Raw genomic sequence first — 25,895 nt, 5'->3', positions numbered from 1 at the left:
TCGGGTTACCGTTGAGATCAGCAAAAGTTGGAAGGTATGTGAAAAGGGGGTGTGGGTGTGGTCTGTTGAAGAGAGGAAAGGTTCATATTGGTTCGAGTTTGGCGGACCTTTTTCTTCGTAAGTTATTGACCCGGGGAGGGCTCGCGCCAGATGGACCCCAGTCACTGCAGTTAACGTAATACACTGAACAAAAAAAGTATCTAGGAAGAACCTTGTTCGCCACAGCAACCCTGCAGGTGCACTTCACCATCCAGCTCTTTAGGCGACCAGTGCACTTGTCAACTGTCATTTTCCAGTTACCACCCCCATGGGTAAATGCACACGTTTTTTTGCCAACAGTTAGAGTTGAGTCGGAATCTCGTTAATCAGACTACGATGTGATCGCAATGCGGCTGCTCAGTGGAGAAGACCAAGTGGCTTTCGTATCGACTCCAACAAGTACCAGGGGTCCAGAAATCAAAGCCAGGCAAACAAACGCGTCGCGTCGGTGTTGATCCAGGTCGGTGGGGATATGAAACACTCGTATCCATGCTTCTAAGCAAGCTCCCTATCAATTCTACATTTCTTCGTCCCTAAGGCAACAACCCTAAGGATCCCTTTTTTTAGACTCAATTCTTCCTGTATGGATCAGCAATATGTACGACATGCGTGGCAGACGGTGGAAAACATGTAGATCTTTTTAGCACTAGATCAATGACTACAACCATGGTATACATATACCTTACCAGTGTCTGCTCCATCGCACCTTAATAGGTGTTCACGTCCTTGGTCGTAGAAAGGTTCTTCCCAGTGCTTGCAATACTATCGACCAAGCTATTCCCACTCACAATCCCCGTCGTCACGATGAGGAATTTACGACCTGCCGAAAAGTTAATATCATCTCTACACTAGAGTGCAATGAAAAGGCACCTTTGTTTTGTCGGCTCACCCAACGAAGGGCAGCAATCTCAGTATACGTACATCCACCCAGGAAAAATACGGCAGTTGTGGTCGTTTGCTCGCGCGGGCGCACTATTTGGGTATCTATGTAAGCAAAGTAGAGTGCCTGCGAATGGTACCGACCCGCAGACTTACTCAAGGAAGCAACGGAAGAAGCTGTGGAGTTGGCAGATGCAGGCACCTTCTGCACAATGTCAAATGTCTTTCCCGGAATCGTACCTAACACGTCCTCAAAGCCTTTCCAGCCCACAATCGGATGCGCATGGAGTTTTCTGGCGCTAGACCCTTTGCCCTTGCCATCCCCGTCGTCTGCACTACTCTTCTCTGCAGGATTACTGATGACTCCACTCTTCTGGGCAACACATTGTACTAGCCGGATACTGATAGGCGCGTATCCAGAGTAGGTATAACTGATATCATTTTCAACCTCCTCCAGTGCTTCAGGGTTATCGTCAATAAGAAGTCGGAGTGATTTGCGCAAGGTTACGAAGGGGTACTTGTTTCCTGCAACAGCAGGAGCAGCGGAAATTGGGAGGGGATTGGGCAGCAGAATAGCTAGAGGGGGCGCGGCTAACGAGAGAAGCAGGGGGAGGTAATTATATCCGTAAGCCTGCAAGATAGATTGTGAGCTTCACAATAAGCGCGGGCAAAACCGAGTGAGATTACTTGGAGAAGCTCGCGTTTTACACCGTCCAAGGATTTGGCCTTGATTCCACCACTAGTAATGCTGGCAAGGCACAACAGTCGCACGATAGTCTGCATGCTTGCACCTTGTGCAATCATATCTTCAATTGCATTAATCTGAGCCGAGACCTCATACGATGCCAGAAGATCTATTTTTGGATATCAAATCCAAGAGGAATTTCATGAGCAAATGTGCTTACTCTGCTGCACTTCAAGCGATTTGTTAAATAATTCCGCGCGTGTCTTCAGAGAGAGCATCTCCGACAGGCCAGTATCTTTGCAGGGAAATGAGAACATTCCTAGAAAACAGAAAAAGTTGCCCTTACGAAGTCTCAGCGCCTGATGTTCACCTTGAAGACCACCAAGTTTGCCAACAAAGTCGCGAATCTGCGCAACAGTCTTCGCTTGTAATCGAGCCTTTTGTTTGTCAATAACTGTGTCAAGGCAATAAGTGAGAGTGCACACTTTGTAGTCTTCATCTAATCGGTGTGCCACTCTGCTGAGTCTTTTCCCTACCGATGAAAAATTCAAGTCGCGCAGCTCAGTCAATAGCGGATCAGTGGCAGTTGAGAGGTGGTGCTTCTTCGTTTTTTCATTGATAAGTGGAGTGATAGACGCAGATCCTGATGGGGTGGCGTTGGGATTCGAAGGGTTAGGTGCAGCGGGGAGGGTGAGGAGGCTAACTGGTAGTTCAACATGAGCTACGAATATGTCAATACCGGTCACGTTCTCGCATCTCGTGGATAGCTGCTTACAGTTCTTGAGACCAATAAACTCGTCGATAAGGCCTTCATACGTCAGCTGGGTCAGAAGCGGTGTGATCATATCAACGGTGCGGTCCATAATAATGAGCGAGTCAAACGGTGCAGAAGGTATGGAGGGGTCTGACAAGGGAGAAGGTTGATCAGGTAGCGATTTCGTAAGAAGGGTTGCCAACCGCTGTACAGAATGGCTTTATCTGGAGCTATGGAGGAGTGTGGAAACGCATACCGAAGCATAATCTCCCTTTCCTAATATGCGAGGGAAGCGACCGTACACCTTCTGCAACGAGTTGAGTGCTAACGCAGAGTTATAGATCACGGTTTCGTCGCCATCCTGAATGGACTGAGCTATACTACACCGTTAATATGTGGATGATGAGCATACCACCCATAACTCCTTGAACGCGGTATCGTTTTCGAGCGAAATGACATCGTCCGCAATCGGAATGAACTGCAAGTTGTAGGAAGATATGGTAATATCGCCAAGAATGCCCTCTTCCTCAAGTATCCTTGATACTAGAGTAGAGATGCGGGGTACAAGGAAGAGTGTATATCTGTGCTTTTGCGACTCTCGAATGTGGGCTTTGACCTGATCTGCATGCACTGAGTCCACTGCACGACTGTACACAAAAGGGAAATTCAGACCTGCGATGATCTTGACGTACTTGATTAGCGGGCGACAAAGGTACACGACGTTTGTTGTCGTCGAGGTCAATGGGCCTGGCTCAAGCCAGAACATCTTGTCTACACCATGATGCTAATAATGATGTGAATAACACAATCAACACCGTGATAGTGCAAAGAAGTACCTTCAGAAGTGCGACTTCTGTGACCAGTCCCAAAGGCCCCGCAAGAGTAGGGTCAAGCACAAGTGTCTTCGCGCCATTTACCTGCACAGAATGAACCTTCAGTTCGCTTGAGACAGATGTATGGGAACCAAAGGGCGCACCGCATTTAGAGTGTCGATCAAGGCCTTTCTTGCCGTATCCTTGAGCAATTCTACGCCCAACCTGGGCTCGTTGTCTCGCTCGGTCTCATAAGAAGTCTGCGCGTCAGAGGCTGATGCGGACGCGGCTGCCATGTTATGGAGAACGTGCAATAACACAGCCACCCATGCTAAATTCTTCGGCCCGCAGTTTCCTCTTCTTTGGCAAATCCTTCTTTGGCCAATTTGGCAAGTTCAGCCTACATACCGTTACGTCGTATCAAACGTTCATCTTCCCTAGCCTGCGTAAGGGCTGATAAGGCTGCCGATCCCTGAACGTATTGACTAACAAGCTGAATCGTAAACACTCTCAAAGCTGGCGTGCACGTAGTACGAACATCGTCCATCATGGAGCATGCCTCCAATTCACCCGAGTATGACGGAAGGCATCCTCTCCTCTCCCTCCTCTCTGCCTTTTTCTGGGTGATATGTAGGCCAATGGCATTCTCTTGTTAACGTATCAGATGAAGCTCACGGTACGGTATTCCGGCAGTATGGTTCCTATCACGGGCAAAAGCTCTGATAGCTTTTTCCACCATCACTATCCCCCGTCTCATCTACTTTGCTCTGTCCTATTCCATGACGTTAACAGTCAGTGATTTCCAAAATTGCTGCTTGAAATATGAATAGCTCACCCTCACTTAGCTAAATTTTTGGTCATTCGCCATCATATTTTTCGCTTCAGCAGTTGCCTTGAATTATTGGATACGTCTTCGATACCTTAACACGTACTCCTCACTGAAGGAGCCACCGTTGGTGAAGCCCGATGTGAATGCACTTCACCCAGATGTGAATACAACAGAGCCTCCCCCAGCATTTCACAACTACTTGGACGATTTTCTGCAAGCTGTCCGTGTCTTTGGATTTCTTGAGAAGCCGGTAAGTAATCTGTATGGTCTGCGTTGATCAATCCATCATCTTTCAACAGGTGTTCCATGAATTGGCAAGGCATCTTGCAACGAGACGCTTAATTGCCGGGGATAGTATCTCTTTAGACGAAGACAGGAGCTTCTATTGCGTCGTCGATGGCATGGTCCAGGTATACGCTCAAACAGGCCAGAATAATTGTCAAAATGGGTCATGGGACGAGGAGGATATGAACGGATACCAGCTTATCAATGAAGTTGGGAGTGGTGGAACCTTGTCTAGTTTATTCAGCATTCTCAGCTTGTTCACTGAGCACATAAAGATAAGCTGGCAAGAAGATGGTCACTCCGATGCTCTTGGAGGAAATTCTGCAAGTGGAGTAGGAGGACCACCTCAATCACGTACTGGCCGCGCGAATTCGGACGTGTCTCGCTTTAGCCTGGATTACGCATCTGTGGCATCTCGGCCTTCTCGTGCCGCATCCGTCTCGTCGTCTAATTCCACCGCTCATCCCGCAGACGCAACTTCTCCCATTCCCGTTGGTCTGACGTCCCCGTATCACATCGGAGATAGGTTTAAATCGCCGCCACGACGTGCTTCCCGCTCGCGATCAGACTCTAACCCAACTCAACTCCACCATGGTATCGTCGCCAGGGCAAAAGAGGACAGCACATTGGCCTTTATCCCTGCAGAAGCATTTCGCAGAGTTGCCAAGAAGTTTCCTAAGGCAACCAGTCATATCGTACAAGGTATAATTTCTGCGAGATCGAGTTCTTACTCTGCTCATTATATTTCCAGTGATTCTGACGCGCTTTTCGCGTGTTACGTTCAATGCGGCACACAGATATTTGGGGCTCACGACAGAGGTCCTTCGAACTGAGAAGGCAATCAATGAAATTGCATGTCACCCTCTTCCGGCATCATTCTATGAGGGTGGTGGCCTGCAATACCTGCGTCAACGTTTTGACGATGTCGCAATTCAGGGGTCTGACTCTGAAAGCGAGTACCTCACTCTCGCCCCATCTCTTGGTCTGGCCTCTGCTAACAGTGGCTATACATCTTCAGTTATATCACGAGAAAGCTTGACAGATAGTCCGCTTGCTATGCGTGGGATCCCAGTTCGTACGCCTCGCAATCAGGTACAGGCTGGTGACTTGCATACCTCAACTGGGCAAGGCAGTGACGGGTATAAACTCGCGCGTTCGTTTAGCATCTTGGAAACCCCTCGGCTGCAGAAAAGCGACCCGTTACAGACCCGTCTGAATAGTGAAGAGTTCGATCTGCGCGAGGAAGTCATGTCATGCATCGCGAAGTCCATTGGTCTACTCCAGCCACCCATGAGCGGGAACGAGTCTATTGAGGATTCACCAGCTTTCCTCCCTTTTGATCATGTGCGCTCTGCGAACGGCGTGTTTCCGTCCCCCTTTGGCTCCCTGTCGCTCTTAGAAACTGCGGACGATGGCGCTTCGAGTATAACAGGAACATCATCTACTACGACCGGTTACATGAGCGGTTTGGACAACGAAGTTGAGATCCTCTTCTTCTCTGCTGGCTCGACGCTTGTGAAGGCCGGAGAACGGAATACTGGTAGAAGTCTCATCAGTCAAGTATAGACGATAATTGACCGCACACAAACTAGGTCTTTACTATGTTGTCGAAGGCTTCTTGGATATTCTCCTACGTGCTGACGAGTCTCGACCAAACAACACGCCCCATGGGACGAGATCGACAAGCTCAGACTCAGACCCTCTCTACACATCTAACCAGAAGCAAGAGCCTGAGAAGGCCCAGAGTCGCAGGCTGTTTACCGTGAAACCAGGAGGAATTGCGGGCTATCTCGGTATGCTTATATCAGACAGCTCTCGCATATCCTGATGTTATTTGAAGCGTCTCTCTGCGGAACACCTTCATATGTTGACATCCGAGCGAAGACGGATACATACGTGGGGTTTCTACCCGCTCACTCTCTTGAACGTCTGGTGGAGAAACGACCTATCGTGCAGCTTACATTAGCAAAACGTCTCATTTCACTGCTGTCGCCTCTAGGTTAGCACTACCTTCAATCATCCCTTGTAACATGCTAACGATGTGGTAGTCCTGCAAATTGACGCCTCTCTTGACTGGATGCACGTCAACGCAGGCCAAGTTCTTTGGCGCCCTGAAGACGTTAGCGATAGTTTCTACATTGTCATCAATGGACGACTACGAGCAATTACCGAGGGAGAAGGTGGTAAAGTCATAATTACCGGCGAATACGGACAAGGCGATACTGTTGGAGAATTAGACGTCATCACCAGTTCAACACGCAGGACTACGATGCATGCAATCCGTGACTCCGAGCTGATTAGAATGCCCCAGACGCTGTTTAATGCCATTTCCTCAAGGTAAGTACTCAAACACACGCCATGCTCTTGGGCTTTATGTTCATGCTATGCTCAGAAATCCTCAGACAACTGCACAGTAAGCGCCACCTCTGATCTGTATAAGGCTCATCCTTAAGTATGTCTAGGTTGCTACGGACGATTGCCTCTCGTGTACGTGACGAGATGGATGCGTCGAGCGATGTCCAGACACGCAACACTGCGTTTGAACTAGGACGGAACAATACTAACCTCAAGACTGTGGCCATTCTCCCGGTTTCGCGAAATGTCCCTATAGACGCCTTTGCCCGGAAATTGAAGACTGCATTGGAAGAGATGGGCGCGAAGACATCGTATTTGAATCAAGCCTCTGTGTCAAGTCATCTTGGCCGTCACGCATTCTCTCGTATGGGCACACTCAAGGCTGCAGCTTGGCTTGCAGACCAAGAGCAAAGATATCGAACAGTGCTTTATGTCGCTGATTCGCCTGTCAACAGCCCCTGGACGCAGACCTGTATCCGACAGGTAAGTCATTGATGGTTCACCAGGCTTTAGAACGCTGTAACCCTTTCTGGTAGGCGGACTTTGTAATGGTAGTTGGGATGGGTGACGATCCGAGCATTGGAGAATACGAAAGGTTGCTCCTTTCGATGAAAACCACAGCAAGGAAAGAGCTTGTGCTACTCCATCCCGAACGTTCTGTAGCCCCTGGGTCGACACGCGAATGGCTGAAAGTGTGTTATGAGAGCTACTTTATGAATGGCTGATCTCATAAAGATACAGAATCGACCTTGGGCACACCAACATATTCACGTCGAACTTCCGGTGTGTACACATAGACTTTTACTCCTGGATTGTTGATTTAAACGTGGACAATAGGGTCTTGCAGTTCCAACCGTGAAAACCACTCAGATACAAGATCCCGATGTTGTCATTGCATTCAAGAACCTCAAGGATAGAGTGCAGAGTGGCATTCAGAAGTACAGGGGAGACCCAGGCACGCGAGACCGCAACCACATCCCATGATCAATGATTTCTCTCGTCTGGCTAGGAGACTCTGCGCAAAATCTGTCGGAGTTGTCCTCGGTGGTGGTGGGGCTCGTGGCATTTCGCATCTCGTCAGTGGTATCTCCGTGTAGTTGTCATCATTTACTGATAAGATAACAGGGTGTCTTACGTGCGCTCGAGGAGCGTGGTATTCCTATCGATTACATCGCAGGCACTAGTATCGGTGCACTTATAGGTGGTCTTTACGCACGCGAGTGCGACCTTATAATGAGCACCAGTCGTGCTAAGCAGTTCAGCGGAAGAATGGGAAATATTTGGAGGATACTCTCAGATGTTACATATCCCCTCGTTGCTTATACCACAGTAAGTCATCTGATCACACTTCGTATCGCCCTACACATTCACGTCTCGCCTTAGGGACATGAATTTAACAGAACTATATACAAGGTAAGTCGTCGGGAAGTTAGCCTGGACCTACAATTTTAACACATTTATCAGGCTTTCTATGATCTTCACATAGAAGACATGTGGTTACCGTACTTCTGTAATACTACGAACATCAACACATCCCGCATGGAGATCCATGAAAGTGGTTATGCCTGGAGGTTCATCCGTGAGGTCGTCGAACAGATTTCGTTGATACGAACTCACGGGTGATACAGGTGCTTCCATGACTCTGGTTGGATTACTGCCTCCATTATGTGATAACGGCAGCATGCTTGTCGACGGTGGATATAGTGCGTTCCTTCGTTCAACCCCGTATTCCATTGCTTATGAGATTGTCTTCCGCAGTTGATAACCTACCCGTGAGTAGTTGATCACTGCTAATTCTGAATGGCCCCTAAAATATAACATTAGGTGTCAACAATGTTCTCGATGGGCGCGAGTGTTGTGCTTGCTGCGGATGTTGGTTCTGTAGGTTTTTATTGAAAATCGTCACCTCTACCTCTGTGTCTTACACTCCATTATCAAGGTTGACGACAATTCCCCTCGAAACTTTGGTGATTCTGTTTCTGGGTGGTGGCTCATGTTCAACCGATGGAACCCCTTCTCGAGCGCTCGAACCGTACCTGCGATTACCGAGATCCAAAGTCGACTGGCCTAGTGAGTTCTCCACGCCGTACGATCAGTTTATGTTCTTATGTGTTCGAAGCGTGTCGAGTGTGCACACTCTAGAGGCAGCCAAAGTCACACGGAACTGCCTGTATATGCAGATACCGGTTCAGGAGGTACGAATACTCTCGTATCTTAACTGTCTCCCACTCACACGCGTACAGTATGGTACACTCCAATTCAGCAAGTTTGATGAGATCCAGAAGAAGGGGTATCTCGCTGCGGTCGAGATCCTTGACAAGTGGGAAGAGGAGGGAAAGCTGCCCGTTCAAAACCTCGATGGTTACGGCGCAAATAGTAACAAGGGTAGCAGAAAAGGAAGGAGCGCAAGACGCAATTCAGTGTAGATCAGTCTCGATGTAACTCTACATACAGTTGTCATTGTGTAACACGAAATAATTATCTACGACAAACAAACATACAAATACTGACTAGATAGTTATATGCACCGCAACACATTTGTTTAAATACCAGGAAAGCATACAAATCGTGCTAGTACAGAGAGATAAGATCGAGGTCATGTATTGTACGAGGTGAGGTGGGATGCACTTTGGAAATGATGGCAAGAAACAAAAAGAAAATATAGGCAATTAAGCAACAATAATGAATATGGACGCATCCATGCGGTATGCAATGATGATGGGGAGCGAAGATCACAAAAACAGGCGAATGGGTAATGATAGTCGATACACTTGGTGGGCAGGCATTGAAACACATCATTTTACTGATATAAATAGCTCTGAACGATTCTACATGAAACAACACGTGAGAAGCTGCTCCTGTGATACTAAATAGACCACATACCCTAATGCACAACGTGCTGATGAAAGCTCAATAATAGCAACGCATCTTCGATCTTCACACCAGAGAATGTTGTAGCGTGCATACCCGTGTCTGCGTTAACATACTCGCTAGGCCCCGCAGACATTCCCACGGCCATCTCAAGCTCTTGAAAGGCAGTGGGTTCAATGATTCCCACGCCCATGCTTTCGACACCGATGTTGCCCACACCACGGGGCATCGGAAGTGGGACATGTGCTCGAATGCGTTTTTGCGGGGGAGGAGAAGGCGACATGCCAGGGGTTACTGCCTCCTGGAAGTCCTCTTCGCTGCGTTCGTCGACATCAAATTCCATGGTGTCCTCGTCATCCAGATCCATTGCATCGTCTTCATCTTCCTCTTGGGAAGACGAGCCTGATGAAGTTTCGCGAGAAAAATTATATTGATATCCACGGCCCCTGGGGGCGCGAGGAAGAGGAACACCAGCGCGTTTAGCCCGCTTACGGGCTGTTTGGCGAATATTACGGAACCAATTTGTGACTTTGCCAATGTCCCTGGTGGGAGGTGAGTAAAAGATATGCCAAGATGGAGTTGACGTACATTCCCACTTCCAGCGCAAGGGCGTTCCTTTGCTCGATACTTGGCGTCGATGTGCGATGCAACAGCTTTTTGAGCGCTTCCAGCTGGTATGGCTCAGGGCGGGAGCGGCGAGGACGGGATTGTGCGTCCTCTCCTTTGATGCCCTCATTAGTCCGAGGCATCTCTTCGCGATCCCTTGAATATGGAGTGACGCTTCTTCGCATGCGGGGTGAAGTGAGCCGAGGATTCGAAGATGGTGGCAAAGACATTCGGCTGCGCGGTACCTTTACTTCGTCAAGTTCAGGTGGAGACAACTTGAGGAAGGGAAGAGAGGGCATAGGCAGGTGACGGTCCGGGACAAGGGATGGATGAGATGCTCTTGGAGGGAAGTTCAGATGGGTCAATGAAGGCCCATGATCATCATCGTTAACAGAAGATGGGTGAGATGAGCCATCTGCAGTTGCAGGCGATGAAGATGTGAGGGGATGATGGTCTTCCTTATGCTTCCTAGCCTGGGTGCGCTGGTTCTGAAACCAATTTGTCACGCTTTGGAGGCGCCTATCAATGCAAGATCAGTAGGATGATACGATGGTCTTGGTGAAACATCACTGACATGCCAATTCGCTCAGCGAGTTCTTCTCTGTCATCCTTTGATGGATGTGCATTTATCGCATAAGCGCGACGAAGCGCCTCTGTTTGTTCAGGGGTTGTTCTATTGCGAGTTGGCTCGCCTCTGTTCTTTCGAGACGTAACGCCATCACTGGCGCCGTCATTCTCGGAAACAAAACGGCTATCCGGGTCGGGTACAAAGTGGCCCCTCTCGGCATAGACGGCATGGTGCCGATCGCTATCGACAGTTTGGTTCTCAGGCACAAAGCGATCTTGTGACAAGAACTCGGGGGCGAAGGACTTGTCATGATTGTAATTGGATTCATTGATATGCTGGTCATGAAGTTGAAGAATATCCTTCTGTTTCTTGCGTGATGATGAAGGATGGGAGCGGGATGAAATGTTACGTGAGGAAGTAGTTGGTGGAGGTGATGAGGAGTTTAAAAGGTTTGCTATTGATGGAAGCGTAGATGATGGACTTTTTTGGGGCGGTGCGTCAGTGGAAGCAGATGGTGCTGGTTTATTGCGCTTCTTGGTGGAAGCTCTCTTGTTTTGAAACCACGCATTAACGGTCTTGGTTTCCCTGAGAGTATGTTGAATGCACATAAATGCAAAAGACGCCCGTCGACCAAATCAATAAAATCATGAGGGGTACCTAAAAGGGGAACTTACATTCCAAGCTTCTCAGCTAGGTCAGTTCTGTCGTCTAGGCTGGGATGCTCATTTTTCTCATAGAGCTCGTTGAGTGCTGCGAGCTGGTTTGGACTGTGACGATGACGAGGTTTCTTTGCAGAGGTGCCCTTGTCGGCTGATTCAGGATCGAGGGCCTTTTTGTTGGGCTTTTCATCGTCCTGAATAGCTATAGGTGTTGAAACTGTACTGTGGTCGTCGGGGTCGACGTCGCCAAGGACAGATGAAGAGGCAGATATGGAATGATTATTGGTTTGTGAACGATGAGTAGGAAAGAGGACGTTGTCCATGGTTAATTCCATGGCGGCTGATGGGGGACAGCTTTCAAGGGAGAGACATGACAAAGGCTTGTATATGGACTGCTGATATTCCATATCCGCAACCTTTTTTTACTCTGCTATAATGATCAATATTCCCACGGGTGCTACTTGTCGTCACTGAGGGGGTATTACAAGAAAGTAACATAAATATGAATGATTCCCTGTTGTTACTATGTACTGAATCATTTAAATGTATAGTGGGTGCTGCGGTGAGGAGATCAGACTTGCAGCTGAAATTCGGTTAAAGGAAAGGTCGGATGCGATTCACAGGGTGCCCACGTGGCTATCCCCGCTCGCACTGTCACTTTCCTGAGACTAGTACCTCCCTTATATTTCCTGCTATGCAGGGCCCTAAGCGCTAAGCTTTTAATCCAACACAGCTTGTAGCGCATTGCTACTACTGCATCCGGCCGCCCTAGCCCGGGCCTGCACGTTCTGATTACCAATTGATTAGATTGAGACTATCCTTCCGTCGTACATGGACATGAGATAACAGTCAATGTATATGCAAAGGGAATGAGCGGTATAAATAGTCACTTCCCATTTAGGAATATGACAGCAGTTATGACGTTGGCGTCTCTTCCACGTCGATGTTCTTGATCCATGCACCGATCGAGCCCCTACGCAGAAAATTTCATTTGGCAGTGCTCAATGTGAATGCAGCATCGACTTACAAGAATCCTTCATGCCGGAAAAATAACGCTCGTTTCGTTCCCTTACTCCAGAACCGTATAGCATATGACAGTGTAGCTACCGTCGCTGCATGTCCTAAAACGTAATCAACATTGCATGATCAAGATTATAAGGAACTTGACCCACCACGTATGAAGAACCCACCAAAGTAGATTCTGTCTAGACCATACTTTTCTGCATTCATATACCTGACCATGCTGTCAGCCCATCCACATTCCATATCTAGCCAACTCACGCAATCTGCCCAATGTTGTTCGACACAGCGTAAAGCAAGCTTCTGCTAATGTCCTCTGCTCGGAACGTCCCACGTTCCCCTTCCTCCTTCGCCTCGCCTCGGCTCCTAAAAACCTTGCCAAACGAACTTGCTATCATCGTAGATTTGAGTCCAAGCTTGCTGTAGTCCGATCCATAGATATCACCAACGAGCATATCCACACTAGCATTATCGCCCTTTTCGGACAGTGCAAGCATTTCTACGCCAAAAATAAGTCACTGATCAAGCCCTCAAGTCTTCGACATACCGTCAAATGTCCGCGCGGGCGTCAACAAGCTGAGAAGTCCCCATAAGGTCCCGCCACCAAGGCTTGTTCCGCTAACACGTTCAAACGACCCATCAGCATCCACCTTTATTATAGACACGCCAGATCCAATGTTGACAAGTAAACAAGGAAGATGCGCAGAAGGTTCGCTGGTTTCGAATGTCACGGCATACCGCGGCGGGTCTGGCGATGGCCGCTCCAGAACAGGCTCTGCACTCGTGCTGGGCGCGCTTGGCGCAGGACCATCTGACACGATCTCCTCCTTCGATACGTGATGCGTTACTTCCTGGATGAGTTCATCCGAAAAGTAATACACCTCCTCTGGGATCGTCACCATAAACTTCATCCCCTCGATCAAACACTCCATCTCGTCCTCTCTCTGCACATCCACCACGAGTTCACCCTCGAACAGCTTGCCAAACCTGTGTGCGCCGCCACCAGTGGCTGAGATCTTAACGCCGCGGCGCATCTCCTCAATAGAGACCCCATTCGCGGCAGCAGACCGAGTTATGAGCTCCGATATGAACGTGATAAGCGCGGAAATGTTACATGTTTCGAATCGCTCGAAATTAATAGAGCCGCCAGGGATGTGACGGACTTCGGTAGTACGTTTCAGGATGGTAGAGTGCAAAAGGTCTGTGTCGAGGGAATCTGGGGTGTCGGGGGGATAGTGGCCCTGGCCATTGCTGTGTCCATTTCCGTTATAATGGTATTCGAGGACACGGGGTGTAAGGGTGCCGTTCCGCGTTTGCGAAGAGCTGGAGGGGATAGGACAAGTGACGTTTAGTGGGGACGTAGATGGAGAGCTAGCACTGGACGTCGATAAGCTATTAACGCTGGAACTACCGCCCTGCGTAGCTATCACAGATGGGGATGAAGAAGACTGCGGAGAGCGAGTAAAGTAAACGACCTTTGCTAGTGATCCACCGATCTGCGATAGCCCTAGTATCAGTAACCAGGATGATAGATAGACTAGCACTTACGTCTATTGCGATATGTGAGACTGGCTCGATGTAGTTTGGAAGGTATATTCCTCGACTGTCTCGGGTCTGTCATATGAGGAGTCAAGGTGATGCATAGCTTCAACAGATAACTATGCATACCTCGGGCGACTCCTCGGCGAGTATCACTGCTCCTCTAGTATTAACACGGATAGCCTTGGGCGTGGGCAGCGACGGCGGTGGGAGGGGGGCATGCATCGCGAGTCTGGATGACACTAGTCCGAAGATAAACTCGAGCGCTATATCACAAAAATCATGTGTGACTTAAAAGCACTGGAAAGTGGTACGACAGCCGTGAAATCGTACGAACACTCCCTGAGCAATTTGAATCATGTAAACGTTCAAATTCAAAACTCATGCCATCCGTTGTCTTGAGACTTCCGATATTTACAAACATTCGGGGACCGCCTTTGCCGGAATATGGAACTGCTCCTTATGGTCATTCCTTAATGTCTAATCTCCCAGTCGACGTGTGAACATAGCAGAGTCATATGCATTACTGACTATCTGACTAGTGGGACACCATGTGATACAAGTTCCTCGTGTCGAATCTAACTCTAACCTCCGACGACAGATACAACCAACGCACATGCATTCTCCTGCTCTGCACGCACCCCAAGTTCAAGCGTAACACCCTGACCTCGCGAGAAAGTCATTCTGCACCTCACAAGCACCTTGCCTCCCCCTCCAGTTACCAGACCAGAAAGTTGCAGCGTGTGCACAGACGGCGAACTGGGCGTCTCCGTGCCACCTAAAGGCTCCATATTGAGCAGCTCAATGATAGAGTCACAGGCAGCTGTAAATGTGGATGCGATGTGAGTTGCATCAGCCGTGGAAAATTTGAGGACGAGTACAGAAAGAGTGAAACGGACCTTTGATACTTTCCATGGCACCAAGTGAAAATGTTTCTGTAGCAGTCGCACCAGACCGTAGACGATCCCACTCGGAGGAAAAAGAGGCGTAACTGGGAATAATATAGTCTCCACCGGCTGAAAGCTCGACCTCCTCCAGTTGGTATTCGTCCTCGTAACCCTCTTCTTCTGGCCGACCCGTCGACGGATCCAGTTCTTTGGAAATGAACTTCAGGATACATTGGAAGGAGGTAGTGGTGTACTCCCGGGGGTTATCCCGCTTGAAAGAAACATAGACGATTCCAGGTGAATTGGCGCAACTCAGAGAGTCGATTTGGAAGACAACGTCTTCTGTCAAGCCAGAATCGGCCTGTGGTTGCATTACCACAACCACCTGCTCCAGTACAGTATCCGGGAGGGTATTTGATACATTGAACTAAGTGCCGAATCAGACGCAACGCCATGAAGTATGCTGCACTTCACTGACCTGGAACACGATATGCTCTCTGAATATATGCTTGACACACGTAACTTGATACTCGGTCTCGGATTCCGTGAGCTGTGCAGGCTTTACGCTGCTGTTGAGGACTGGTTCCATACTCTGCAAAGTGTGGTATATCCGCAAGTTGCTGCACATATGCAGATTGCGTTTCTGCAGCGGTTGGAGGTGGCGGAGATGCCGAAGCTCTCGTCGCGGGCGCAGCAATAGTGTCCAGCGTACTTGGACCTGAGAAACGCGTTAGAATTTAGAATAGGAGAAAGTAAGAATGCTGACGAGTCGACTCTGCAGCAAGTTGAGCTCGACTAATTTTTGGTATCGACGAGGCGTCGAATGGCTGTGCACTGGCATCAGCATCATTGACATACGCAACGAGTTTGGATTCGAGCGCGGCAAGTGAGAATACAGATTCTGTACAAATCATGAGACACTAGAAATCATCGAAGAACCAAACGTACCTTCTTTCACATAAGTATCCGCAAGGGAGGCCTCCTTCATGACTTTCAGGTACATTGCGGCGCGATCACGAACTTCATCATCAACGTCATCCAAACACCTGAGAACTTTTGTCAGTAGCTTTTTCTACGTGTAAGGAAAAGTTACAAACCTGTTTAGCAGAACGCCAATGCTTCTTCGTAAACCATCGTCCACCGCATTCACGCCAAACTTGGCCAAACTTGCAACAGCTGCTGCGCGTACAGTGGCATTTTCAAGAACGACACGGTTGTAGATGAACCGAATGTACTTGGTTGGTTGAGGAGCTTTGGGACCTTCAAGGCCAAGAAGGTGTAATATCCGCACAGACAACTTCGTGAATTCACAGTCTTCGATGAACTCACACAGATGCGAGAGTGCCTGCTCTTTGCAATCTGAGATGAACTTGATCATGTCGAACATAGCCTCGACGACGGCGCGTTTGAAGTCATATCCGCCTTCATCACGGAGGACCCCCGAAAGGAAAGCGAGCATGGAAACGTGCTTCGTCGGGAACTTAATGCATAGCGAGCGAATAGCGTCGACAATGATGACTTTGAATTCATCGCTGATCTCTGACATGAATCCAGTGATCTGCTTCATGAGGCGGTCAACAGACGCCTCATTTCCAGTCTATGGAACAATTAGCGAATGTAGAATTATTTCAAGTTTATATCTACCTTAAGCAGGGTAGTGATGGCGTATGTTGCCACACTCCTATTCTGATCGGTGATAAGATTCTCAAGATCGACGTTACACGACGCTACAGCAGCAGGATGGGTCAAAGCGAGAGTAGCCAGTGTCCGGGTTGCAGAAAATTTCAAAACAGGTTTGGGAGAAGAGAGAAATAGCTGGAGCACTGTAAACAGGTCAGATAATAATAAAAATCAAAGTTCAGCAGTTACAAACCCGCTATTGATTTGGTGAGTTGCGAAGCATTGACATTCTTCATCTCACAAATAGCACGTGCTGCCTCAAAATTGACCATGTCACTCTTGTGACGTAGCCACCCTTCCAAAAGATCGAGGATCTGCCTTTGAACACTAGAGCCAGAATAAGGAGTTGATTTCATAACGCGTCCAAAGACGTACTTTGGATCTTCCTCCATCACTTTCGCAGCATACCGAATAAGCATGCAAAGAGCCATGGAGTTTTTAAGCGTCGTGCCTGCACCAGACTTGCCCCCACCAAGCTGCTGTATCATTTTGGTCACAGCCATCCGATCCTGCTGGCGAATCAAGTACAGAAGGCCAAGTGCATGATATTGAGTAATGTAGCTTGTTGAAGGGATAGGTTGGTAACCGCTGTTCGAATTTCCGGACGAGCCAAAATTGAGGTAACCACCACCTGATGATCCGGGGAAGAAGGATGATGAAGACTTTGCGCTGACCGCTTCCTGAGCTTCGTTTACCCAACGCTTGACTACGTCCTTTGCTAGAGGGAATAAATGATATGAGGACACGAGTGCGGCAGATGAGATAGAAGGCGTTCGGTCTACAATTGCGGCTTTGAAGAAACGCTCTACACCTTGAGCCATGGAAGGCTATACAGCGGTGAGCGCATGGGATTCCATAATTTTGGCAGACGCACGTCAATGATTCGGCAGAGTGCACGAATCGCATTTGGCCGGTAAATGACCTCAGAGTTTGGTTGCATATCCTTCATAATACTGCTTGTGACCATGATGACATCTTCAGCGGTGGTTGCGAGTTCCTTGATGGCCAGATACACCATCTGCCTCAAGGCGCTCTTCATAGACATAAGCTGGTCATTGTATGGCAATGGGAAGAGAATAGGAACGTACATCCTTGTGTTGGAAGAGCTTTGTTGTTCCAAAGAACAACGTTGTGGCCTCCTGCGCACTGAAGGTCTCCCCAATGTAAAGCAGATAGACAATGCGAGTGAGGAGGGCCCTGCATTTCCTGGGGCTAATTGGGGAGTCATTGAAAACACGGGCTTCTTGAATAATCGTTGTCTTGTTATTATAGTAAGAACTAAGGCCACTTCTCATCCTCCTTTTTCGAGGCGTAAGCCATTGCTGACAGCGATCAAAGAGCGAGCTGCAGGTCGGCGATTGCGAAATGCACGACGTGGTCGAGCTGAATTATTTGTTTGGTCATTGTTTGATCGAGCGCTTTAACACACTCCAATACTTCGTTCGAGTCTCCATGTACTTACATGTAGACTGGTGAGATCGACCGTGCATACATGACCAGGATTCAGCCCATATACCTCACTACCTCCCGGGCGATCATTTCACGCCCCTCCTCTCTCGGTAGTGTCGGCACCAGCACGGTTGCTAAACGATAAGCTCACAACATTGAGGTTCTACTGTAGACCTAGTGCTGGCAGTCTGTCGGTACCTCTATGCCTGCCCTGACCAGTGCAGTAGTGAACGTCCCACCGTGGGCTTCAAGTTTCAAGCACAGGGTGCACGTATGTTTCCCTTCTAGTTTTTCTAGAGCATATCTTATGTAATGAGCTCTCAATTCTTCGCTTTTTTGAGTTTATTCCTCGCATAATCGTGCTTTGTTCCTTTCTAGATATTGTCATCGGATATATACCTGTCCACCATGTTGACCGTGATCGCAGGCCTCGAGCTGGGCTAGTCGCTGGTAACGGGGGTTATCAAAAACGCTCAGCTCCACCCATCACGGACAGATACAGCAGATCTGAGTCATCATTGATGGTCATTTTGACAGCAAGGGCCTGGGGCAGGGTTGCCATGGGCTTTGAACATGCATATGTAACTCTTCGAGATTAGTATACGTACACACTTTGAGTTTGAACATGCGCCACTCGACTTGTCCGTACACGCGTGGTATAAGGCAGGCCGCTGAGTCAGGGTTTCGACCCTAAGTGCCTGCACATGGCAGGAGATCGATGATCGAATGACCCTGCCTACGGCATTGTGACGTTGCACGGGATTTAGACAGGTAGTCGATGGTCCGCCTCATCTCCTCGTGAGCAAAACGCAGTGCTGCCAGTGCATTATGCTGATGAATTTACATAACCCGAAATTCGAGCAAGCTTTCAATATTGAACTAGTTGGTGAGTGCACATTGTAGAAAGCACCGCTTGCTATATTCTTGAAATAGGTTATTCTGACGAAAACTTGCCGTGGGTGCACGCTAAAATTGTTTCGTAGTCTCTCATGCAGTCTAGTTCACTCGTGAACACGTCGCTATGTCCCTTGGTGGAACTCCGGTCTCCCTGGCCAGACCCTGGCACCCGCAGTAGAAATATCGTGGGGAGGAGTGTGGCGCGTGAACTCCCCTCGGCAGATTTTTTGGCTGAACAATCCTGTCAATTCGCGATCAGCGACAGTGCTCAAATAGCTCAAACAAGCTGTCAATTCGATGATGCGCAACAACGCTCGTGATGAAGGCACTGATGTCGGACTAGATTTGTTGGAAGCGAACCAATAACATGTCATACCCGGCATCATCGCGGGCGCCTGTATCCTGAAATTGTTGGCCGAAATCAATCCCCAATACCTATCAAGCAAAATTGTTACATCTAAAAACGCAGTATCCTCCAAGTAACTAGTCGCTGTATAATTACGCGACTGTTAATGGCGACCTCGTGGAATATAACCCTGAATGATACGAGCCCAGTATTCACGTATTATCCTTACTTGTGGGCTGTTTCATCGCGTTTCATTAACTGATTGACTTGTCTTGACTTGCAGACGATGGTTTCGGAACGGGAAATGGCTGGCAAGTCTGGTACTCGGAGACTGGATACAATACAGTCCCTGCGAATCCAGGAGTTGGCATATCAGCACATATCACCTCGCTGCAAGGTGCTAATGTTACCCTTTCATTTTATGGTATGTTCAATGATCATACGAATTCCCCCTTCGCAATCCTGAACCGGTTACTGCCAATAAAGGCACAGGGATAGAACTCCATGGAACGGCAAATTGCACGTTCGATATCACGGTGGACGGGATATTCTCCTCATCCCTCAACTCTCCCAGTGATGTCCTGTACTCTAACCAAGCACTATCGGAAGGAACCCACTCGCTCACCCTAACTGCCCACCCAACTTCAGGGCAGCAACTTGCATTTGAGAATGCTGTAATTTATATCGAGTACGTCAATGGTCGACGCAATCTGTTTCGGTAGCGCCTGAACTTTCTATCAGTCAAGCCATCCCCCAAATGGCATCATATAGTAACACGAACACCACGTTCCTCAACTATACCGGGAACTGGTCTGCTGGCACAGATGCACATGTCCCTGGAGGCACCTTCCATTTTACGGAAACCATGGGTTCAAGTGTGTCTACTACATTCGGAGGGTCATCGGCGGTGGTCGTACAAGGTATTGTAAACTGGGGTAATTGGCAATACACAGTGGTATGCATTGCACGTCTCATTCTAAAACCAGGGAGCTTACTTATAAATTCATCAGTCTTTAAACGGTACTCAGTCCGTGCTCAATGCAAGCAGCTTCTGGTTCATTCCGGACACTACCTTGTTCTATGAAGGGGGCCTAGATCCAGCAAAAAGTTATGTTTTGAATATTGCCGACACGAGTGAAGACGGCAACAAGGTTGCAATAAACTCCGTGAAACTCTATCTGCCTCAGCCGACTACACTGTAAGTCCACCGATCAAAAAGTTTAAGATCCGGAACTGAAGCGACATCCTCCGATAAGGCCATCGGCATCGAAGCCCTCAAACACAGGTGAAATAGCTGGCATCATCGTAGGAGTGGTCGTCTTGCTTGCCTTAGTCGTCTGTTTCCTCTTCTGGCGACGCTCACGGCGCCTTAAAACAGCAATTTCAGGACGAAATTCTGACTTACTAGCAAACGAAATCACTCCCGAGGCTCGTGCTACGCACTTCCCCGCACTCGCCGCGCCATGCACTATTTCTTACGCCACTGCCAAAATTCGTCCGCAAAAATTCCCATTGATACCTATCGGCGGAAGCACTAGTACTGATGATTCGCTGCGTGATGGAGCAATTCCACGTGGTCCTGTGTCCGCCACAAGCTCTCTAGGTCCATACAGCGAACCTAGAAATAATACGAGTGGTTCTCTATCTTCTTCTAGTGCACGTGGTCGGTGGCGCCCTTTGCCACCTCCACCTGACAGCGTTTCTTCTTCTGCACTTTCTCTACAGGAGGTGCACCATTCTCCGAGGCCATCAAGGCCGGAACTACCTGTACAGATACCAGACTCAGAAGTGGATAGAATACTGGGAATTATAGCTTCACGTATGGACATGCCCGAAAGAAACCTCTCTTCTCCTCCACCCCAGTACCGAAGCTGACTCGGTTAATCTTATTGTTCACATATGCAGGGACATGAATACGTCCAAGCACGTATCTCTTTTTCCTTCAGGATGCTTAGATTAGAACTGGTCTGTAATCATCTACGTCAAATATATCTCGTGTTGTGATGCCGTGAAGAAAGCGTAGTTAGTGCAAGTATCGAACGGTAATGAGGATGTAGGAATAAATAAATATCCCATGATACAGTATTCTAATGTGATATGCCCACGCCAGTCCAAACATGCCAAAGTGGTAAGTAAAACAGATGAATAAATAGTATCAAGGTGCACCAGAATTAATCAATGTTTCTTGCGGGCATAGACGTTTTGTATACACACGTAAACAGGAGTGAGCGCCTCATCCAATTCCGCCACTGCGTTGTTTTCCAGTTGATCCACGAAGTCTTCTGATAACCCATTGCCGAGGAGCAAAGGGCGACCGGATCTCATGAATGCCTACAAGCGAAATTAATATACGAGGGCTTCACGTCATATTTGGTCAACTTACTTTGACGTCATCTCGCATAGTTGCCCCAATATCATTCCACCAGACACTATTGGGGTCGTTGCCCTTCAGCCACGGCGAAAGTGGTATCCAGAATTCACGGTACACGACGTCCTCGAATGCTGGGTGATCACACACCCATCGATGCATGTGCAGTGAAGCGTCTGCATCGCCACCTCGTTGACGAACGGCTCTGTTCGCATAAGACATCCATAGAGGTGTCCACGGCGGTTCAAAGGTGCCCGCTGGCGGACAAATTGGTTTTTTCTCAATGCCAGTAAAGTAGAATGGGAATTCAGTAAGGTCCATTAGACCACCTGGTCGGAGGACATGGGCGATATGGTTAATGAGCCCCTGGTAATCCCGAATCTAGCACAGAAAAAATGAGGGCAAGTAACGTCAGTACTTTAAAAAAAAAATACTCTTATTGAATATACTGACTCCGGAAGAAATTAATTGAACATGGACGACATTGAAATCACCATAAAAGTGCTCCAGCCCGAGATTAATGTCGTCAACTTCACTTCTAAATCAAGCAAGGGGGTCTAGCTAAGAAAGGTAGCGCCGGGTAATCGCAGCTATCTTTCTCACCTGCAGTTTGGTGGCATGGATCTGCCAAGGAGTAGCTTGCTCAGGAAAGGTTAAATGAACAGGGGTTAACACGAGCACATACGTTGACTGCATGGGAACGAGATCCACAGCTACCGCACCTGCATTTGGGAATTCTCTCGCAATGTCCATTATCCTGCACACGTGAGCATAGTTAGAATTTCGAAAGAAGAATCTCACCAGCTGCCACTGCCACAACCTAGGTCGAGGACGGCTTTAACCTCAAACCCATCATCTGCCATGATCTCAGGCATCGGCGGTGGAAATTTGCCGATAGCTTTGCAAAACATATCATGCTGTCTGTCTGTGCTGGGGTGTTAGACCACAGGGTATGAAAAGGGGTTACTTTAACCACACCCAAACGGTCAAGTTCTTCATCGTCGGCTGGTAACCGGTAGACTTCTGAATAATTATTAAGGCCTCGTCCATATTCTTGTCTATATGCTTGGGCTCGCAGAGAACTTGTTGCGGAGAATACTGATGGAACTGGAGATTGAGAACGCATAGAGATGTCCATTGATGTCTTCGAGCTTGCCACGCTGGGCGCAAACGCGTCAAAAGACATGTCGGTATATCTGTCAGACTCGGATTCGACATCGCTGTCAGCGTCCTCAGAATGTCCGTGTCCCATTACAGGAGGAAAAGGGTGATACGACGACTGGGACATGGTAGAGATAGACATGAATGAAAAGGCTACAGATCAGGAATTATTTATAATTGGTATGGCAGAAGGATGACATTATATTTTCAGTCAGACATACTCGCCGGCGGAGACATCATAGTTGCTCCGCACCTGACCCAACCTCTAGCCGCTGCAATCGCGTGAATGGATTTGAACCTTTCCACGTGCCCGAGGACTGTCCGGCGACTACCGGACTTCCCTTCTTCCCCGACTTAGCCCGAACAATCACTATTTCCATAAAACACTTCTCTTTCATTATTTGCTTCTCAGTCTGATATTGTTTCAAGTCCCTTGCGTTCTAGCTTTCTATAACACCGGGGTGACACGCTTGCCTACGTTTGCCAATAAATTATTTTCTCTGGCACTAACTTGAAAAGGTTTAAAAGTGGCACAGTTTATCGTTTGTAAACTAATCAAGGTCTGGAGGCCCCTAAATTTGGCCCCACGCTCTGAGGTGATAGTACCTTCATGAACTTATCCGCTGCGCTCTGGAGATAATCACTGATTTCAGTTGGTCGGCGGATCACTGTCGGTATGCAAGAATAATTTTGTAGTTGCCCATTTCTGAAAACCGCGAATCTGATGTCACTAGTAGTACTGTGCGGCCGATCGCATTGTTTGCGCTGGAGCTTCCAGACGCAGTCCATATGTTTTCGGTGTCCAGGTCGGTCCTTTTATCTGGTGCCTCTGTAGTTCATAATTCTGACTCAGCGTTCCGCCGCCGAGTTTCAATGCTTACCGTTGGGGCACATCCCCGCAGAATCAGAAATGTGTAATCATCCGAAAGGTCCGCTTGAATAAAATATGCATTCTCATGTCTACCGTCCGTAGCGAGCTGGACATGCTCAACTAGGAAATAAAAATACCAGAACGCGGTGTCACAATCTTGGGTGCAGTCAAATTGTGACTCGGCCGGCGAGCGGATAAAGTCGAATGCGTCCGCTCAAGTTTTCCTTCAAGCTCGAATTTCGATGTTCAGTCTCGCAGTCTTCAAAATCTGCAAATTGGCGTGAGACTCCAAAAGTATTAATGCGAGTAATATATGTGCGATATATATTTTAAGCCTGGCCTCGCAGCTGATATCCAATTTCCGCCTAACTTTCCTGCACACTGGAAATCAAGACAACGTCAGGTCATGATTTCAGTATTTAAATTTTTGATCAGTACAAGGCAATATCATCATGACTAAATACCGTGACGGCTCACCACAAATATTTTGACACATGGACTCATGAGAACTTGAAGTCTGGTTAAACCTGATTGGAAGCTCATAGTAGTCACTCAGTAAGTGGGCGCATCCGACCAGACCAGGAGTGATCGGAATCCCCAAAGTGTTATAAAATATCCACCCTTCCATGGGATCCGGCGGACATAAGTAACGACACAAGGTTGGCGCCTCCAGTACAATCAATTCGCGCACCTGACTTGGCATAATTAAGCTGATACGTACAGCCCGGGGGTAATAGAAATTTCCGGAAGTCACTAATATCTGTGAATCGTGATCACATAGCTTCATAAGATGGAGAATCATTGAAGGTTCGGATATACACAAAAGCAGATAAGCCGTGTCACACAGAGGAGTGTACACTACACCTAGCTAGCGTTTCTTTAACTCCTCAAAGCGTCGTGCCAGAACGGCGAACTCATCCTCAGTTTCCTCTTTCGAGTGCTCCGTCTGGTGGGATTTTCCTCCGGCTGATGCCTTGTGTTTTCCGGTTTCGTCTTCAGTTGGAGGAATATCCGGTAGCTTATCAGAAATTTCCCTGGAATACAACGGAAGTGATTCCAGTGTATCGCTGCCTGATAGGCCATCCTTTTGGAGAGGACTGTATGAGATCACATCCCGATTCCAAGCTGAATCAACGAACCACGATGCTCCCTTGTGCCGCAGCGGTGATTGACGAAGCAGAGGCCCACTTGACACTATAAGCTTTGGCTATCTCGCCGAGATACGCATCAACCAGCTCCCCCGAGGGTGTTTCTATGACAAGCTTCCTCATTATCTAGCACGGCACGTAAGCCCGGGTTCAAAATAGCCGTGGGCGACATACTTACACGTTCACTCACACAACCACTTCGATTCTCCATTGCAGCTGCGGAGAAGTCACGCCCATACTTATGCATCAGCATGTCGCGCAGAACCAGTAATTCTGAGGCGGAATACCAATGAGCGGTATGATGTATGTCACAGTATAGATTCACCTTTCACTTCGGTTCTTGGAGCTGCATGTATGATGCTACATACACCTTCGCTGATTCCGGGATCAGGGTCACGAGTACTGCTGGCAGATGAATTGACTTCGGAAAATAAGCCCAACAAATATAGAGCTCCATACTTTTGGTCAAGAAGGCCGAAGCGGGCAATGAGCAACTCGCAGTAAAGTTCAAGAAGTTCGTATAACTCGAGGTTCACATCTTCGTTGATGACTGGCGTCGCACGATGATCGTGCATGAGCGCATCAAGTAATTGAACAACTGAAGTCCTAGCTAGGGAGAGGAGACCTACCAGCTTCTACTTTGACTCGCGCACTCTCCGTTTTTCCCTTCTCCAGGAGAAGGGCAATATCCCTGCGAGAGCCCTTAGCATGTGCCTCCTTCTTCTGCTGCGCTATCCGAAGCCGTTGAACGGAGAGTCTAAATTGTGTAAGAACTTATTAAGCAGTAGCGGGAGATCATTGGAAGATACCGAAGTTGTACCTGTGCAGGCGAAGTTCAGATAATGTGTAGAGGATGATCATTTACAAGTCCTGCACCTTCGCCTTAGCCGCGTTCCACGTTGACGGTGGCATTGTGAATTGTAAACCGACAGGACACTATTAATCTTTCTGCCCTTACACGGTCACGGTGAACCTATATCTGGCCTATAGTCAGCAGACTAGCTCCCAATACACAACCAAACAAAACTTGGGTCAAGTGATTGCAGTAGTTGCAATTATGCCTGGAATACATGCTGATCTGAAGCCATCATTAGGTCCGATGGATACAGGTAGCTGCTCTACGAGGTTGCCAATCATCTCTTAACTGAGTCTGACCGTCTGACGCCCATTCGCGCTCGTGCCCTGGA

The 25,895-nt window shown here is 48.2% G+C and overlaps 8 protein-coding genes across 8 annotated transcripts; 2 read left to right on the top strand and 6 right to left on the bottom strand.

The window, feature by feature from the left end:
* Positions 1–746: 746 nt before the first annotated feature.
* On the bottom strand, positions 747–3,465 carry BJ212DRAFT_1516697 (Sec1-like protein; the record flags this gene model as incomplete). The annotated part of the gene is made up of 13 exons (XM_041341680.1): positions 747–859; positions 910–1,011; positions 1,075–1,549; positions 1,606–1,772; positions 1,824–1,898; positions 1,950–2,040; positions 2,089–2,324; positions 2,379–2,562; positions 2,614–2,718; positions 2,770–2,978; positions 3,030–3,141; positions 3,194–3,274; positions 3,334–3,465. The coding sequence occupies 13 exons, from the start codon at positions 3,463–3,465 to the stop codon at positions 747–749; spliced, it is 2,082 nt and encodes a 693-aa protein (XP_041191055.1).
* Positions 3,466–3,553: 88 nt separating this feature from the next.
* Positions 3,554–9,466, top strand: BJ212DRAFT_1569404 (uncharacterized protein). The gene is made up of 22 exons (XM_041342026.1): positions 3,554–3,799; positions 3,863–3,960; positions 4,015–4,248; positions 4,298–4,985; positions 5,035–5,823; positions 5,876–6,076; positions 6,124–6,282; positions 6,332–6,620; positions 6,676–6,696; positions 6,746–7,121; positions 7,175–7,330; positions 7,380–7,421; positions 7,476–7,556; positions 7,583–7,714; positions 7,764–7,967; positions 8,022–8,051; positions 8,103–8,217; positions 8,267–8,325; positions 8,463–8,519; positions 8,578–8,708; positions 8,758–8,833; positions 8,882–9,466. Exons 1-22 carry the CDS (start codon positions 3,718–3,720, stop codon positions 9,062–9,064), a joined length of 4,203 nt encoding a protein of 1,400 aa, XP_041191054.1. The 5' UTR covers positions 3,554–3,717; the 3' UTR covers positions 9,065–9,466.
* BJ212DRAFT_414905 (uncharacterized protein) lies at positions 9,274–11,947 on the bottom strand. The gene is made up of 5 exons (XM_041343141.1): positions 11,358–11,947; positions 10,690–11,268; positions 10,098–10,634; positions 9,522–10,051; positions 9,274–9,466 (listed from the first exon to the last, which is right to left on the bottom strand). The coding sequence occupies exons 1-4, from the start codon at positions 11,747–11,749 to the stop codon at positions 9,523–9,525; spliced, it is 2,037 nt and encodes a 678-aa protein (XP_041191053.1). The 5' UTR covers positions 11,750–11,947; the 3' UTR covers positions 9,274–9,466; position 9,522.
* A 206-nt stretch (positions 11,948–12,153) lies between these two features.
* On the bottom strand, positions 12,154–14,361 carry BJ212DRAFT_1366983 (type II pantothenate kinase). The gene is made up of 5 exons (XM_041336125.1): positions 14,031–14,361; positions 13,911–13,976; positions 12,910–13,858; positions 12,515–12,861; positions 12,154–12,463 (listed from the first exon to the last, which is right to left on the bottom strand). Exons 1-4 carry the CDS (start codon positions 14,124–14,126, stop codon positions 12,620–12,622), a joined length of 1,353 nt encoding a protein of 450 aa, XP_041191052.1. The 5' UTR covers positions 14,127–14,361; the 3' UTR covers positions 12,154–12,463; positions 12,515–12,619.
* Positions 14,362–14,391: 30 nt separating this feature from the next.
* BJ212DRAFT_1366979 (adaptin N terminal region-domain-containing protein) lies at positions 14,392–17,861 on the bottom strand. Its single transcript, XM_041336124.1, has 12 exons — positions 17,557–17,861; positions 17,343–17,501; positions 16,844–17,295; positions 16,662–16,795; positions 16,433–16,611; positions 15,886–16,385; positions 15,737–15,834; positions 15,555–15,689; positions 15,380–15,506; positions 15,267–15,357; positions 14,801–15,215; positions 14,392–14,724 (listed from the first exon to the last, which is right to left on the bottom strand). The coding sequence occupies exons 1-12, from the start codon at positions 17,761–17,763 to the stop codon at positions 14,486–14,488; spliced, it is 2,736 nt and encodes a 911-aa protein (XP_041191051.1). The 5' UTR covers positions 17,764–17,861; the 3' UTR covers positions 14,392–14,485.
* Positions 17,862–19,244: 1,383 nt separating this feature from the next.
* On the top strand, positions 19,245–21,285 carry BJ212DRAFT_414733 (uncharacterized protein). The gene is made up of 6 exons (XM_041343140.1): positions 19,245–19,391; positions 19,444–19,584; positions 19,647–19,848; positions 19,902–20,115; positions 20,171–20,358; positions 20,417–21,285. The coding sequence occupies exons 1-6, from the start codon at positions 19,355–19,357 to the stop codon at positions 21,033–21,035; spliced, it is 1,401 nt and encodes a 466-aa protein (XP_041191050.1). The 5' UTR covers positions 19,245–19,354; the 3' UTR covers positions 21,036–21,285.
* On the bottom strand, positions 21,086–22,948 carry BJ212DRAFT_1366961 (S-adenosyl-L-methionine-dependent methyltransferase). Its single transcript, XM_041336123.1, has 7 exons — positions 22,507–22,948; positions 22,330–22,453; positions 22,214–22,285; positions 22,132–22,152; positions 21,982–22,066; positions 21,544–21,909; positions 21,086–21,491 (listed from the first exon to the last, which is right to left on the bottom strand). Exons 1-7 carry the CDS (start codon positions 22,829–22,831, stop codon positions 21,336–21,338), a joined length of 1,149 nt encoding a protein of 382 aa, XP_041191049.1. The 5' UTR covers positions 22,832–22,948; the 3' UTR covers positions 21,086–21,335.
* Positions 22,949–24,249: 1,301 nt separating this feature from the next.
* BJ212DRAFT_1366943 (regulator of Vps4 activity in the MVB pathway-domain-containing protein) lies at positions 24,250–25,702 on the bottom strand. The gene is made up of 6 exons (XM_041336122.1): positions 25,574–25,702; positions 25,168–25,465; positions 25,034–25,113; positions 24,887–24,981; positions 24,700–24,834; positions 24,250–24,644 (listed from the first exon to the last, which is right to left on the bottom strand). The coding sequence occupies exons 2-6, from the start codon at positions 25,281–25,283 to the stop codon at positions 24,429–24,431; spliced, it is 642 nt and encodes a 213-aa protein (XP_041191048.1). The 5' UTR covers positions 25,284–25,465; positions 25,574–25,702; the 3' UTR covers positions 24,250–24,428.
* Between the last annotated feature and the right edge of the window lie 193 nt (positions 25,703–25,895).

This window comes from Suillus subaureus (genome assembly GCF_016647635.1).
Source record: "Suillus subaureus strain MN1 chromosome Unknown BJ212scaffold_24, whole genome shotgun sequence".
NCBI classification, from domain to species: domain Eukaryota; kingdom Fungi; phylum Basidiomycota; class Agaricomycetes; order Boletales; family Suillaceae; genus Suillus; species Suillus subaureus.
This window is presented reverse-complemented; position numbering and strand designations above follow the sequence as displayed.

Bases quoted from the DNA above. Each gene is read 5' to 3' on its own strand.
- BJ212DRAFT_1366943 (XM_041336122.1), bottom strand. From the start codon at position 25,283: ATGCACGATCATCGTGCGACGCCAGTCATCAACGAAGATGTGAACCTC. The intron at 25,114-25,167 runs GTATGGAGCTCT...TTCATCTGCCAG, and splicing joins TTCGGCCTTCTTGACCAAAA to CAGTACTCGTGACCCTGATC. The intron at 24,982-25,033 runs GTGAATCTATAC...ATTCCGCCTCAG, and splicing joins TCCAAGAACCGAAGTGAAAG to AATTACTGGTTCTGCGCGAC.
- BJ212DRAFT_1569404 (XM_041342026.1), top strand. From the start codon at position 3,718: ATGGAGCATGCCTCCAATTCACCCGAGTATGACGGAAGGCATCCTCTC. The intron at 7,331-7,379 runs GTGTGTTATGAG...ATAAAGATACAG, and splicing joins CGACACGCGAATGGCTGAAA to AATCGACCTTGGGCACACCA. The intron at 8,709-8,757 runs GTGAGTTCTCCA...ATGTGTTCGAAG, and splicing joins ATCCAAAGTCGACTGGCCTA to CGTGTCGAGTGTGCACACTC.
- BJ212DRAFT_414905 (XM_041343141.1), bottom strand. From the start codon at position 11,749: ATGGAATATCAGCAGTCCATATACAAGCCTTTGTCATGTCTCTCCCTT. The intron at 10,635-10,689 runs GTCAGTGATGTT...TTGCATTGATAG, and splicing joins CTCGCTGAGCGAATTGGCAT to GCGCCTCCAAAGCGTGACAA. The intron at 10,052-10,097 runs GTACGTCAACTC...ACCTCCCACCAG, and splicing joins CTTGCGCTGGAAGTGGGAAT to GGACATTGGCAAAGTCACAA.
- BJ212DRAFT_1366979 (XM_041336124.1), bottom strand. From the start codon at position 17,763: ATGAGAAGTGGCCTTAGTTCTTACTATAATAACAAGACAACGATTATT. The intron at 17,296-17,342 runs GTGCGTCTGCCA...ACCGCTGTATAG, and splicing joins CACTCTGCCGAATCATTGAC to CCTTCCATGGCTCAAGGTGT. The intron at 16,612-16,661 runs GTTTGTAACTGC...ACCTGTTTACAG, and splicing joins ACTCACCAAATCAATAGCGG to TGCTCCAGCTATTTCTCTCT.
- BJ212DRAFT_414733 (XM_041343140.1), top strand. From the start codon at position 19,355: ATGATACGAGCCCAGTATTCACGTATTATCCTTACTT. The intron at 19,392-19,443 runs GTGGGCTGTTTC...CTTGACTTGCAG, and splicing joins TTCACGTATTATCCTTACTT to ACGATGGTTTCGGAACGGGA. The intron at 19,585-19,646 runs GTATGTTCAATG...CTGCCAATAAAG, and splicing joins TGTTACCCTTTCATTTTATG to GCACAGGGATAGAACTCCAT.
- BJ212DRAFT_1366983 (XM_041336125.1), bottom strand. From the start codon at position 14,126: ATGCATGCCCCCCTCCCACCGCCGTCGCTGCCCACGCCCAAGGCTATC. The intron at 13,977-14,030 runs GTATGCATAGTT...CTCATATGACAG, and splicing joins TCGCCGAGGAGTCGCCCGAG to ACCCGAGACAGTCGAGGAAT. The intron at 13,859-13,910 runs GTAAGTGCTAGT...GGGCTATCGCAG, and splicing joins TCTCACATATCGCAATAGAC to ATCGGTGGATCACTAGCAAA.
- BJ212DRAFT_1366961 (XM_041336123.1), bottom strand. From the start codon at position 22,831: ATGTCTATCTCTACCATGTCCCAGTCGTCGTATCACCCTTTTCCTCCT. The intron at 22,153-22,213 runs GTATGTGCTCGT...ACTCCTTGGCAG, and splicing joins CTCGTTCCCATGCAGTCAAC to ATCCATGCCACCAAACTGCA. The intron at 21,492-21,543 runs GTAAGTTGACCA...TTTCGCTTGTAG, and splicing joins CTATGCGAGATGACGTCAAA to GCATTCATGAGATCCGGTCG.